Source organism: Microtus ochrogaster, unplaced genomic scaffold, assembly GCF_000317375.1.
Source record: "Microtus ochrogaster isolate Prairie Vole_2 unplaced genomic scaffold, MicOch1.0 UNK26, whole genome shotgun sequence".
In the NCBI taxonomy this organism is placed as follows: Eukaryota; Metazoa; Chordata; class Mammalia; order Rodentia; family Cricetidae; genus Microtus; species Microtus ochrogaster.
In genome coordinates this window covers 3,274,579-3,287,775 of record NW_004949124.1, presented here as the reverse complement: position 1 = coordinate 3,287,775, position 13,197 = coordinate 3,274,579, and the positions used below count along the sequence as shown (strand labels likewise).

Here is a 13,197-nt window from a genome sequence, read left to right as displayed (position 1 = left end):
AAATGGAGTACAGACCTAAACAGAGAACTCTCAACAGAGGAATCTAAAATGGCTGAAAGACACTTATGGAAATGTTCAACATCCTTAGCCATTAGAGAAATGCAAATCAAAGCAATTCTGAGATTACACCTGTAAGAATGGCCAAGATCAAAAACACTGATTACAGCTTATACTGGAGAGATTGTGGGGTAAAGGGAACACTTCTGCATTGCTGGTGGGAGTGCAAACTGGTACAACCACTTTAGATATCAGTATGGCGATTTCTCAGAAAATTAGGAAACAACCTACCTCAAAACCCAGCAATAACACTTTTAGGTATATACCCAAAGGATGTTCATTTGCATCACAAGGACAAGTGCTCAACTATGTTCATAGCAGCACTGTTTATCATAACCAGAACCTGGAAATAACCTAAAGGTTCCTCAACCAAAGAATACATAGGGAAGATGTGGTACATTTACACAATAGAAATACACAGAGGGAAAAAAATGACATTTTGAAATTTACGGGCAAATGGATGGATCTAAAAAACATTATATCGAGTGAGGTAACCCAGACACATAGAGGCAAATATAACTTGCACTCACTCATAAGTGGCTTTTAGACTTAAGGCAAAGAAAAATCAGCCTACAATTCACAATCCCAGAGAACCTAAACAATAAAGAGGACCCCCAAGAGAGACATACATGGATCTAATCTAAATGGGAAATAGAAAAAGACAAGATCTCCTGAGTAAATTGGAAGCATGAGGATCATGGGAGAGAGGATAGAAGGGGAGGGGAGAGCAAAGGAGGAGAGTGGAAAAAATATAGCTCAATAAAAACAATAAAAAAAATAAAAAATAATGTGCCTTAAATATTTCCCTATATTATTATATATATTTCTTTGTTGTTGTTGCTGTTGGTGGTGGTGGTGGCGGTAGTATTGATGGTGGTGGCGGTGGTATTGATGGTGGTGGTGGTGGTGGTATTGGTGGTGGAGGTGTGTGTGTGTGTGTGTGTGTGTGTGTGTGTGTGTGTGTGCAGGTGCCCTCAGAGGCTAGAGGCATTAAGTGCCCCTGAATCTGAGTCTCAAGTGGTTTTGTCTTAATGTAGGTGCTGGGAACTAGACTTGGGCTCTCAGTATATGCTCTTGACTGCTGGGCCATATCTCAACTCCCACTAAATATATTTCTATAGCAGAAATGTAGCAACATAATAGTTTGGGCATGCTACATCTTATTTATTTAAGTGCATATTGTTGGGTCCTTAAAATGTTTCTTCTTTTTGCCCTCATAAGTAGCATCTAGATGAGCCAATAGGTCTAAGAACTACACAGAGGAAGACTGTCTCATGGCTTGGGAGAATCATTACGTTAACACACTCAGCCTAAAAGCTATTCTCACCCTACATCAACCCATCTCCTTGAAGATGAAAGAAAATAAAAGACGCAGATGTTAAGAAAACAGATTAAAGGTCCTTGAAACTTAAACAACTCTTGTAAATCTAGACCTGTCTGGAGACATTCTTGGGATAGAAGCCCCTGGTCAGTGGCAGTAGGTTATGGGAAGTAGGGGAACAGAGGGAAACCTGCACTAAAAGGCTCTTTTAGAACCAAGGAAGACCGGGTCATGAGTAATCATGGCACCAGGCTGAAATGACTTGGGGAACTTTAATGTTTCCCACTAAAACAGGTGTGTGGGCTCCGTATGGCCAATATTATATTTCTTTTCATCTTAGAAAAAAAACAAATTAAACTTTGCCAGTAGTAGTATCCAGCTATGTGTATATAAATGATAAATGATACACAGGCACATGCTTAAAACTGTGTTATATCATGAAGGACCATGAAATACAGCAAAGCCTGGAGACGCTGCCGTAAATGTGAAACAACAGGAGACTGAGACAGCATCCCAGGATGGCAGCTTGAGGGAACTGGAACTTGACAATTCTTGCACAGATGCCCCAGTCCCAATCTGAACTAAGTGAAAAGAAAGAACATTTCTTTTTCTGTTCAGATTCCTGCTCTGCCAATCACCCATTATCTCGATTGTGTGTTTCTTTTATTCCAGGTGGCTTATCACTCTTGCCTGCTCCAACTGCTTCAACATCCTTCTAAGACCAGAGGTCTTTGGTAAAGGTTGCTCATATTGAGAAAGTGAAACATGCAATTATTGACTTTCATTAACCAAGTGACCTCAGGGGCGACCACTGGGCCCTGTGGGTTGTAACTACTCGACTTGCAGCCTGCACTGGGACATGCCACTATCAGGGCAGGAATGAGGGCAGTGCTCTTGGGACATAGCACAGTGATTTGTCAACTCTGAGCTCGTCTCCTCTCTGACTCACTGGCAGCCTGCCCTAGTCCGCTGAAGACACACCCTCTTTTGGCTCGCTCACACGTGGAACTTGCCTTCCAGAAAGAGCGAACATGAACCCATGAACATGGGTTCATGCCTTCCAGAAAGAGCGAACATGAACTCAGCGGCTGAGGGGTTAATTGAGGAGCTGTCAGGCAATCCACAAATGGAGGCTGAAGACAGAAATGATGAACTTCACTGTGTAAAAAGAGACCTGGCAGATTTCATCACTCTTGGTATTTACCCACAACCAAAGCGTCAGGAGTCAGGACATGCACAGCAGGGCAGTTCAGCCACCTAGCCTGCAAGAGTGACTGGAGAAGGAGGAGTGGGTATGGGGCTATATCAGGGACCAGGTTTCCCTAGGCATCTCAGGCCAGCCAGGAGTTCTGTCCCAGGATCCCAAATATCTTAGAGCATAAATATTTACCACCACAGCCTCCTGGGGTTTCTTTGAGGAAATTTAAGCCCTTTGAAACAAGAGGAAGGATTAGCAATTCTGGCACTAATAGCTGTCTCCTGAATCTGTTTCACTGGACTCCCTGAAGGTTTGAGAGCTCAACCCATGGGTGCAGAGAGAAAGAAATGGGGTCTACATCCCAACTGAGATAGGAGAGGAAAACCCATTAAGTACCCACTTAGACAGGAGATAAGAACCCAAAGCTCCAAACCTATGTCAGAGAAGGCATTTAGGAATGTTTTTTGTTTGTTTTGTTTTTTGCAGATTTAATTAAGGATCCTGAGATGAAACCATGTTGCATGTAAGGCAGGTCATAAGTCTAGGACAATTCTTCTCCCTGCTGAGACAAAGAGAGAAGGGCGTGGGCAGAGACTGCCATGGTCCATCTAAGCTAAAGAACATTAGTTGCTCCCAGTCAGCACCAGGAACCAGGGCAGAGCCGTGAGATGGAATCTCTTTCAGAGACTCCAGAAGGAACCAACCCTGTCGGTGCCTTGATGTCCAACTCTGGGCTTCCATATTCAGGAGAGGATCCATGTCTGGGCTGGTTCTGTAAACCATCCAGTTTCTACGAATCTGTTAGAGCAGTCATTGGAAGTCAAGAGCTAAACACTGTGGAGTAAAAGACCGAGCAACTCCCACTGAGGTGTTATGGGACTCTGGTCATGTTCAGAAGCATCTGGAGCTGCTCCAGGCCTCAAGACAATGTGTTTCAACCATTTGAAAACTATGTCACCTTTATGAGGAATAGGAGAATTTCAGTAACAGCTTCCCAACTGAGTGTCCACCAAAGGGAAAACTCGAGAAGCAGAACTCCAGAAGAGACTTGTGCTGAAATTCACTCTTCATTTATACGCGAGAAGGCATGGAGCAAGGGAGGGAACACTTGTGATAAGGGGTCTTTTGTTTTTAAGCTGGAATTCATAAGAGACGGAAATGGAGTCTTGCTGGGGAGAGGAAAATCTGCCCCTTGAATGCGTTCTGCAACACTGGAGGTAGTATGCATTAAAACATGCCCCCAGGCATTTAAAAAGTCACAGAATGCCCCAACCTGATGATGCCTCAAGAGTTTATTAATTTATAAATATTGTGTCCTATCAAAATGATCCCTTTTATTATCTTGCTGCTCTAAATTGTAATGCCTTACCTATATCATTCTCAGTTATAGGGACCATAAATTAAAATCATTCAAAATTTATAATCTTAGAGTTCATTACCTATGATTGTTATTACTTTTCTGCCTTTTGCTGGCCCATCTTTATCCCTGGCAAGAAATATTGCAACATAATCTAAATACCATCCAACTAATAAATGTTCAGTTAAAAAAAAAAAAAGATCAAACATCAAACCCTAAAGAATACTCCATTACCTTTCCTCACCCACACTGCAAGCATGTTCCCCAACATCTGGAAAACAGAGAATCTGGGGAGCAGAGCATTAGGGCTGCACTGTGGGTCCAGATTGGTAGAGCTATTTTCTTTTGCTGTACCTTGGCGAGCATGAGTGTGGGCGGTATTATACCAGCCCACTTCGTTAGGAACAGCCTCTCACTTCAAAGGGTAAGGAAGGATATAATGAATTTCCTTGAAAAGTAAACAGACATCCATGGTTTGAAAATCTGAACAGAAATCCCCACATCATGTGTGGGGACTGATTCCCCCATTTTCCATGATGGGTCAATGCTCTGTTTAGTAGACTGTGCTAATCCTGGCGATCAACTTGACTACATCTGCAACGAATTAAAACACAAGGCACTCCTGGAAGGAATTTTCTTGACTAGCTCATTTTAAGTGAGAAGACCCAGCCCAAATCCGGGCCACACCTCCTGGATGCAGTCCAAATAAAAGAAGTCTGTTTGCCTTCACTTTTGCTGGTAAATTCATCTATCCAGTTGTTGAGGCCTTTCTTAGATGGCATTAAAACTTATTTCTTTAGGATTCCAAGATAGACTGGAAACCAGTAGCTCTCTGGGAATCCTCCTGGACTCCCAACACCAGACTGGGGTGCTGAGACATTCAGGATCATGGGTTGAACAAATGCCAATTTCTAGCCTTTCTTTTGTGTGTCAGCCATTGCTAGACTACCCAGACCATGACCTGTAAACAACTCTAATAATTCCCCTTTTTATACTCTCTCTCTTTCTCATTCAATCAATTCTGTTTTTTTAGAAACCCTTGATTAATACAGACTCCTTCATCTGGAAGAGGAATGTACATTTCTTACAGTAGGAACAACCGCATCACCAAAGGATTTGCTAAAGCAGAGAGGTACACACACAACGGCTTTTGTGGTGGTCTCTTATGTCACAATCTTGATGGGGGCTGCATACCACCACATTATTCAAATGACAGCTTTTCAGAGAGACTGAAGTTGACAAATGTGTACTTAAAGATGGGTATTCCCAGCCTGGCTGACTTGCCCAATGAGAGAAATTTTGCATTGGCTGCCTGTGCTGACCCTTGGGAATCAAGCTTCCTAAAAACATAAAGGTACTCGCTACGTGTCACGCTACAGAGATTTCTCTCCCTCCTCTCCTCCCACAGTTTGGTTTCTCATAGCTTTCTGTGTGACTCACACAGGCCAGAGATCACAAGGAGGAAGACAAAGAAGGAGACGCAGGTTAGAGATCAGCAGTGTACAATTTATTGCCACTGTTTAAAACATACAAAAGATCCCAACTTCCAGATACACGCCACCTGACACCACAGAGGCTGTGGGACTCATGCAGAGTCTAGCTGTTCTGTGCTCCAATTCACTACATCGTGCTGGCCCACTCAATCTGTAAAATATAGTTATTTAAGAAATACATACAGCAAGTGGTGGTGGTGCATGCCTTTAATCCCAGCACTCGGGATTCAGAGGCAGGGGGATCTCTGTGAGTCTGAGGTCAGCCTGGTCTACAGAGCCAGTGCCAGTACAACTAGGACTACACAGAGAAACTCTGCCTCAAAAAAACGAACACACACACACACACACAAACACACACACACACACAAGCTGATTAAAAATTAGAGGTTTGATGAAGTCTTTGTCAGGGTTTTTATTGCTATGCTAAGAATTAATAATCAAGAGTAATTTGGACGGGAAAGGGGTTTTTGTTCGTTTCACAGTTCATCATTAAAGGAAGTCAAGGCAAGATCCCAAGACAGGAGCTGAAGCAAAGGCTATCCTGCCTACTGGCTTGCTCCTCATGGTTTGCTCAGTTTGCTTTCTTCCAGTGCCAGGATCGCCAGCCTAGGGGCGGCACAGCACACAGAGAGCTAAGCACTCCTACTTCAACGACCAGTCAAGAAAATGCTCCACAGGCTTGCACATAGGCCAATCTGCTGGGGGCATTTTCTCCGTTAGGTTCCTTCTTTCCAGGAGACTTTTGTCTGTGTCAGTTTGACATAAAACTAGCCAGCCAGGTTGGCTATTAGAATTCAGAGATAACCACAGTGGTGGCTATGAATCATCAGAGTCAATCTGAAAAGATGGCCTATGTCAACAGTGCACAAGTGAAGTTATGGCTTAGAACCACCTAAGAAAATACACTTAGAATATTTTAGGAAGTCCACTGAGGGAGGGGGACAGCTCAGTTGGCAAAGCGGTGGCTACACAATCATGAGAGCCTCAGTTTGATCCCCAGAACCCACATACAAGCCAGGCACAGTAAGATACCTCTAATCCTAGCACTGGTGAAGCAAACAGGAGGCTCCCTGGGGCTTGTTGACTCCAGGTTAATGAGAATCAAACAGAAGATGCATTTAATGTACACCCCAGCAACTTCATCTTTGTTGTGTGACCCAAGGCGCCTGTACCAAGTGCACAAAGAAAGCTGCAAAAATGCTCACGGTAGTGTTATCAGTAATTGCAAAAACCTGGAGATAACCCAAACATTCAATGACAGAAGAGAGAAAAGCAACTGTTGTCTTCGTGCTATGAATTCAAGGGACCGCAAAGACAATAGACCAAAGCTACATGTATCAGAATGAACAAGTTACAAGATGATAAAATGATTCTATTTATATTAAAAGGTGGAAGATCTAATAACTTCTTTGTGTGGGGGCCACACACTTAGGTGGTAAGGCCATAAAGACAGACAAATGAATGATTAACATATAATACAAAAAAAAACAGTTACCTCCAAGGGTAGAGTGATGTTTGTGGCCAAGCGAGGGCAGACAGCATTGAGATGCTTCAGCTTGGTGGGAAAAGCTTGAGTGTTGCTTAGACTATCATCTATAATTTGTGCACACACGTTATGGCTATCTTTTGTACCTGCCAGATTTCATAATATAAAATATTCAAATTCCTAGGCCTCAGTTCAGATCTCTAGACTGGCATCTCCAAGCAATGCTTTCTGCGATTTCTGTTATAAACCCCCATGCTACTGCCTGGTTAAGAGCGATTTACCTATGCATGCTCTCACACAGACCAGACATCTTCATCCAGGAGACGGCAGCTTAAAGCACAAATCAACCTCAAACTAACTCAAGAGGGTCAGGAAAGCAGAAGAGTAAGTTTGGAAGAGTACATGGAAAGGGATCGTGCCTCGTAGGTCTGTTGGGATGCCAGGGATTGAGGGTGGCAGATAGGACAAATCCAAGGGTACTGATGATGCTTGTGTCACATTCCTCAGTTCAAACAAGATCCGCCCCTGATTGACTCCACAGACATATGAGCCCAAGTTTGTCATCGTCAGGAACTGGGGTGCAGGACAGGCTCCAGTCATAGACACAGAGACATGGTGGAAGGAGCCTTACTTGGCATTCATTGTGGTAGACTTCTAGACCTGCCCATAAAAGTGTGTGATCTTGGCCCAGTCATTCCCCTCCTTGGAGTCTTGGTTTTCCCCTCACTGGTGTTGAATCCCAGAGGACAGCTAAGGATGGCAAGTCCTACATATGCCCAGTAAATCCATTCCCAGTTTCCACCTCTTCCTAAAGACCAGAAAACCATGCTGTCAATTTGAGGGCCAACTGAGTTTTCTGTATCTGAGGAATCGGAAGTCTTGTGGTTCTGCTTGGCTAGAGAGACCAGAAGGCTGAAGTGGGCTTAATGTTTTCACATCTCTCTGTAAAAAACTCTTCCAAAATGTGCACCCAGAACCACTATTCAGTGTCTAATCTTCAGGTCTCGAAAATTTGGCAGGCGATATTCATAAACAGCTCGGGACCGCTGAAAGCACCGTGCAAAACAAGCATGCAGCCTGAATATTCATGAATGACTCTGGAACGCACATTGAACCCAGTTGTACGGCGCCTCCCCCATTGAGATTGGCAGATTCAGCAAATAAAAATGCAGAACACACTTGAAGTTTTCCATACGGTTGGAATAGGTTTTGGTCTAAGTATGTTTCGAGCATCACCTGAGACATATTAAAAGAGTGTTTATTTCTTTTTTAGAAATTCAAATCAACTGAGTGACTCGGGTTTTCCTTGGCAACCCCATTCTAGATGGACAAACAGATCAACAAGTTATCAGTGTCTTACCTTGGGAAATCTATGTTGAAGAGTTCTAGAATCCTACTCTATTACTCGGGAAGAGTAAAGGGCTATAGATTCATCTTAAAATTAGACTCACGTGTTCCCTGATAGATAGGTCAAAGAGCCATGGAGAAGTACAGATATCAAAGTCTATTTCCAAAGAGACAAAGGCAGAACAGGGTTGGGAAAACCTTTTCATTTCAAGGAAATAGGCAGCTGAGCCTCATCCGGGCCCACCCAGGACCCTCTCCCCTTACCTCTGGGCGTCTCCTTAGATCGTTCTGCCTCTGGCCTATCCAACAAGTCCATCTGCGAGGCCTCCTCTGCGGGCACACGTCGCCAGGACCAGCTCTGGTTCCCGTGGTTGTGGAGAGGAGGGGAATACTCCAGCTCACAGGGGAAGTCAAAGCTGCACTCCAGACCTGCAATGACAAAGGAGGTCATTTGAACAAGCTGTTCCCCAAACGTGGGCCCGGGCCTCTAGCAGTCCGGCCTTTGCTTCTTCCACAGCCTCCACCCATCCAGGACAAGAAAGGGGCAATTCCATCAGTGACCATGGGCCAGGCTGCCAAAAGGAAAGAACAAACGTTGTTCCCCAAACTCCCGGGACACTGAGGGGCTGTGCTTGCCATGAAGAGGGAGAGGGCTTCACCGCGGGTGAGCACAGCTCCTCTAAGCAAGTAACGTCTGAATTTGAGTCTGCCTCTAATACTACCAACTCTCTGGCTTTCAATCCCCTCCCCTCTGTTCACTGAAAGTGATGCCTTCAGCCTTAAGAAGTGTGTGCAGAAGACCTAGGCAGGTCCTGCCGGGCCTGACTGAGAAGTCCCAGATCAAAGCAAACACATGGTACTTGCAGCCTTGTTTCGCCATCTTGGCATCTCCACCTCTACCTCTGTGACCACCAGTGTGTCAAGAATACTATGAGTGGGTCCTGGCTTACTCTGTCCTGAAGGAGCCCAGGGACAGCCACTGAGGATGGAGACCTAGGGAGGAAAGGAAGCAGGAAGAAGCCTTGCCCTGGAAAAGTTGAGCTCCACGTCGGCTTGTGTGTGGGAGACATCATCCTGACAGGCACTGTCTGCTTGCCTCACATTCGGGGCACCTGAGCCTCTTGGCATCTTTGCTCTCCCTATCCATTCACTGTCTAGTATCCAACGTGGTGGAAGTGCTTTGCAAGGGCCGGGCTCTCCGAGCACGCTGATGGAATCCTGGAGGATATCGTCTCACGTGTGGACCTTGTTACCTTTATCAGCCAAACCAAGGGTTTCCAGACTAGATATTCTGGAAATAGGCATCGAGTGAAACTGGCCCTCCTTGGCTGCTGATTTGCTGGCGATCTTTTGTAAGTCCTCTACCCTGTCTGGACCTCATAAGTCTTCAAGGAGGAGACCAAGGCCAGATGCTTTTCAAAGTTCTTTCTCAAATTAACTTTTATAAGATTCCAAGGTCCTTGCTCTTGGAGGGGTTATTGCTAATTTGATGAATCAATCTGTGGTCCTGCTAATGGGTGCTAACTCCCAATTCACACTGGTGCTTTTAAACAGCTGCTTTTTTGGGCCACTATTTCCAGCTCCAAAAGAAGCCTGGTACGCTGGATGGTCCTGTAATCATATCCATGGACAGCTGGCCCTTCTTGGGAGTGAAAGTGAAATGATTCCCATTGACACAGCCAAACTATCTAAGTTAGAAGAGGGGGGGGGGTGGACTCTCAATTACATGTCCATTAAGTGTCTTTCTGTTTCTGGGCAATAGAGATTGGCTTTATGTTTCCCAGCGGCTCTCCAGGAGCTATATCCTGTGGTCCTAAGGTTAATACCACTCGCCCTTTCATGCTGCGGACAATTCCCGTTTATAATGGGGAGATGGTACCTCGTGTGTGTTGCCCTGTCACTCGCCGCCTTTGTATCTTCTCAGCACTGAAGATGGTCTGTCTGCCTCTGAGGGCGGCAGTGCTGCTGTTGAGAGTGTCTGTGGAGGAACTGCCGGTTTTGGTAATCAACCTCTCCCCGCCCCACCCCCCCGACCACAGACTCATCTATCCCGTTGGGCTTTCAAATTGTCTGTGTAACTGAGGACGATCACCCTGACCCTCCTGTTTCCACTTCCTGAGTGGTAGAATCCGGGGTATATAATCCTTGTCTCTGCGCTGCTGTTGAGCAAATTCAGGACCGTGTGCATTCTAAGCTAACTGAGCCTCCTCCTCAGCCCCTTAACCATCAGCGCTGGCTTGCCAGACACCTTGCTTTGCGATCAGAATGCCAGGATAAAACTGGTACTATGTTTGGTGCCTTGCAATACCAAACTGGCCTCAAAATGAATAGCACGGCCATTACACATGGCTTCGCTAGGGAGGCCCCCAATCTCCATTCGCATTAGCAAATGGGAAAAGACACGAGAAAAAGAGAGCAGCCACCCACCCAACGGTGGCAATTACTGATGCCGTCCCAAAACTTCAGCTTCTACAGCTATCATCCATCACATCTATTCTTCTCCAAATAAAGATGTCCCACTTCCATCTGAGACAGAGGGGTGCTGTGCCGAAACAGACGTCGCCTGGCAAACGTGCTTGTGTACATATTAGGCAAACAGACCTCAGACTGAGAACCATCCATTCTGGGATGCCTGGCTTCTGGGGAGTGTAATAATCCACTGTGTTGGGGTCAAACCCTGCCTTGGAAAGCAGGCTATGCAAATGCCCCATCACCAAATGAGTTTGTTTTGAAATCAGTGCTTGGAGGCAGGCCTCCCTCTTGCCCTCCCAGCTGTACTTCCTGGCTTTAAATAGGATTGGAGTTAATATTGCTGCTCGTTTTGGATGGAACTGAATTGGATTTTTCTACATTCTGATTTAATTTCTTATAAAGCATTGAGAGACAGGTTGTTTTTTTCTCCCTTCTAAACCACCTTTAATATCTTTAGGCAATAATATCTGGGGATCATTTTCTCTAACAACGCCAGGAAAGACTCCTCTTCTTTAGTCCTTGTCAAAGGTTCTAGTTATGGGGTGCTTCTTAAAGACCCCTCTTCTGACTCAGGGCCTATGAGGCAGAAACTCTAAGCTCTCTTTCACAGAAAGTACTCACAGGGATCAAGGGATTCATCAAAGTGCTCAGCCTTCCACAGGGCCAGGTAAGCCCAGGGCACCCCTCATCTTATCTGCTGGGACCATTCTAAGTACATATTCCCATCAACATATTTGGTCTACAGAGCAACACTAAAAGGTGGGTGCTGTTTTCTCCTCTGTAGATGAAACCGGAACTCAGAAAGGTTACTTTTATGAAGACAATAGCTCCCACCCACTTCCAGGAAGAGCCAGAAAGAGACCCAGGGCTGGAGCATACTGTCAATCCAGGGTTTTCTGCTCACTCCACCACAGCTCCAGAATCAAAACCCAGGGACAAAGACCAAATTAAGTAATGTCTGAGTGTGGTGGCTCATTTCAGTTGCTGAGTTATTACAACAAGCAACACCTGGGGCATTAATGAGGCATGTCTTTGGGTATGTCTGTGGGGTGATCCCAGAGGGGAATTCTGAGAGGGAAGACACCCCGAATGAGGGCAGCACCATGCACTGGGGTTCTCGGCTGAAGAGAAAGAAGAAAATCGGTAGAGCATTGGCGTTCATCACTCTCCATTTCATGACAGAGCACCTGGAGCTTCAGTGGCAGCCATGTCTGCCTCCATGATGAATTGTATCCCCCTCAAACCATGAAAGCAAACCTTTTCTCCTCCCATCACCTCTCATCAAGAGTTTCATGACAGCAGAGAGGAAAGCACCTAATGCCCCAGGACACTGTGAAGATGGTTGTTCCTGGACTTGAACTCTGCCCACTGCTCACATCGTCAGATTTCTGTACCACCCTCGGGGGACAGATGGTGTGGGAGGTCCCTCTGTCTGTGTGTTGCTTTTATTGGTTAATGAATAAAGAACTGCCTTGGCCTATAGCATGGGAGAAGGAAAGCGGAGTCAGGGAGAAGCAATGGAGCCTCCAGCAGAGTCAGACATGCTGAAACTTTGCTAGTAAGCCACTGCCACGTGGTGATGCACAGATTAATAGAAATGGGTTAAATTAATATGTAAGAGTTATCCAATAAGAAGGAGCCAAGCAGTGTTTTACTTAATATCGTTTCTGTGTGGTTATTTTGGTTTTGGGCATCCAAGACGAACAAGCGGCCCCTCCTAACTACAGACAGATCTATTGCTCTTCAATGTTAGACCCTTTACAGCCACTATGACCTTCACAAGAATGCAGAGATCTCAGCCTTGACTGCATATATCCATTTGGTCTATGAGAAGCTGACCATTGAAAAATAACAATGAGGGGGGGAAAGTAATTATCATGTGCCAATTAAAACTATAAAAAAAAGAAAGGGAGATACTATTCCTAACTGCTGAGTGTGCAGTTATAATCAATCACTGATGCCTGATACTGGTCTTTCTTATCAATTCCCTCCTGGAACAAAGATAGTGGAACCTTCTAGAAATGATCAGCCTGTGGGGAGGAACATGAAGTGCTGTAAAATAAATCTTTGGCAGGGCACAGTCATGATGGCTCTTGGTCCTGCAAAAAAGCAGCTGAAGGACCCCAGGGAGGGCTGTTATCTGAACCTACATTTCTGCATTTAAAATAGGAGAAAAAGAGTACCCTTCCCAGGAAGCACTCATCTTTGCTGGGGCTCACTGACTCTCCATCACCACAGCTGCAGCTCCTCCTGATCTCACAACCAAACCTATGGACCAGCAGACATTTGCCACTAGCACTGGAAAGAGACTCTAGGAATGTAATACTTAAAGGGGGCACCTCTTACTTTAGATTGTCAAAGACTCGCTAAAGGAACCTCAAGCAGTTTGTTACAACAGGTCAAGACAAGAATGAGCTCCTCTCCTCTCTCTCTCTCTCTCTCTCTCTCTCTCTCTCTCTCTCTCTC

The 13,197-nt window shown here is 45.2% G+C and overlaps 1 protein-coding gene across 1 annotated transcript in view; it reads right to left on the bottom strand.

The window, feature by feature from the left end:
• Positions 1-13,197, bottom strand: part of Alk (ALK receptor tyrosine kinase) — a 739,399-nt gene that overhangs the window by 490,512 nt on the left and 235,690 nt on the right. Inside the window, exon 3 of the mRNA XM_013354040.2 lies at positions 8,524-8,688. Coding sequence (XP_013209494.2) covers positions 8,524-8,688 — 165 coding nt within the window. The remainder of the gene's footprint in view (positions 1-8,523; positions 8,689-13,197) is intronic.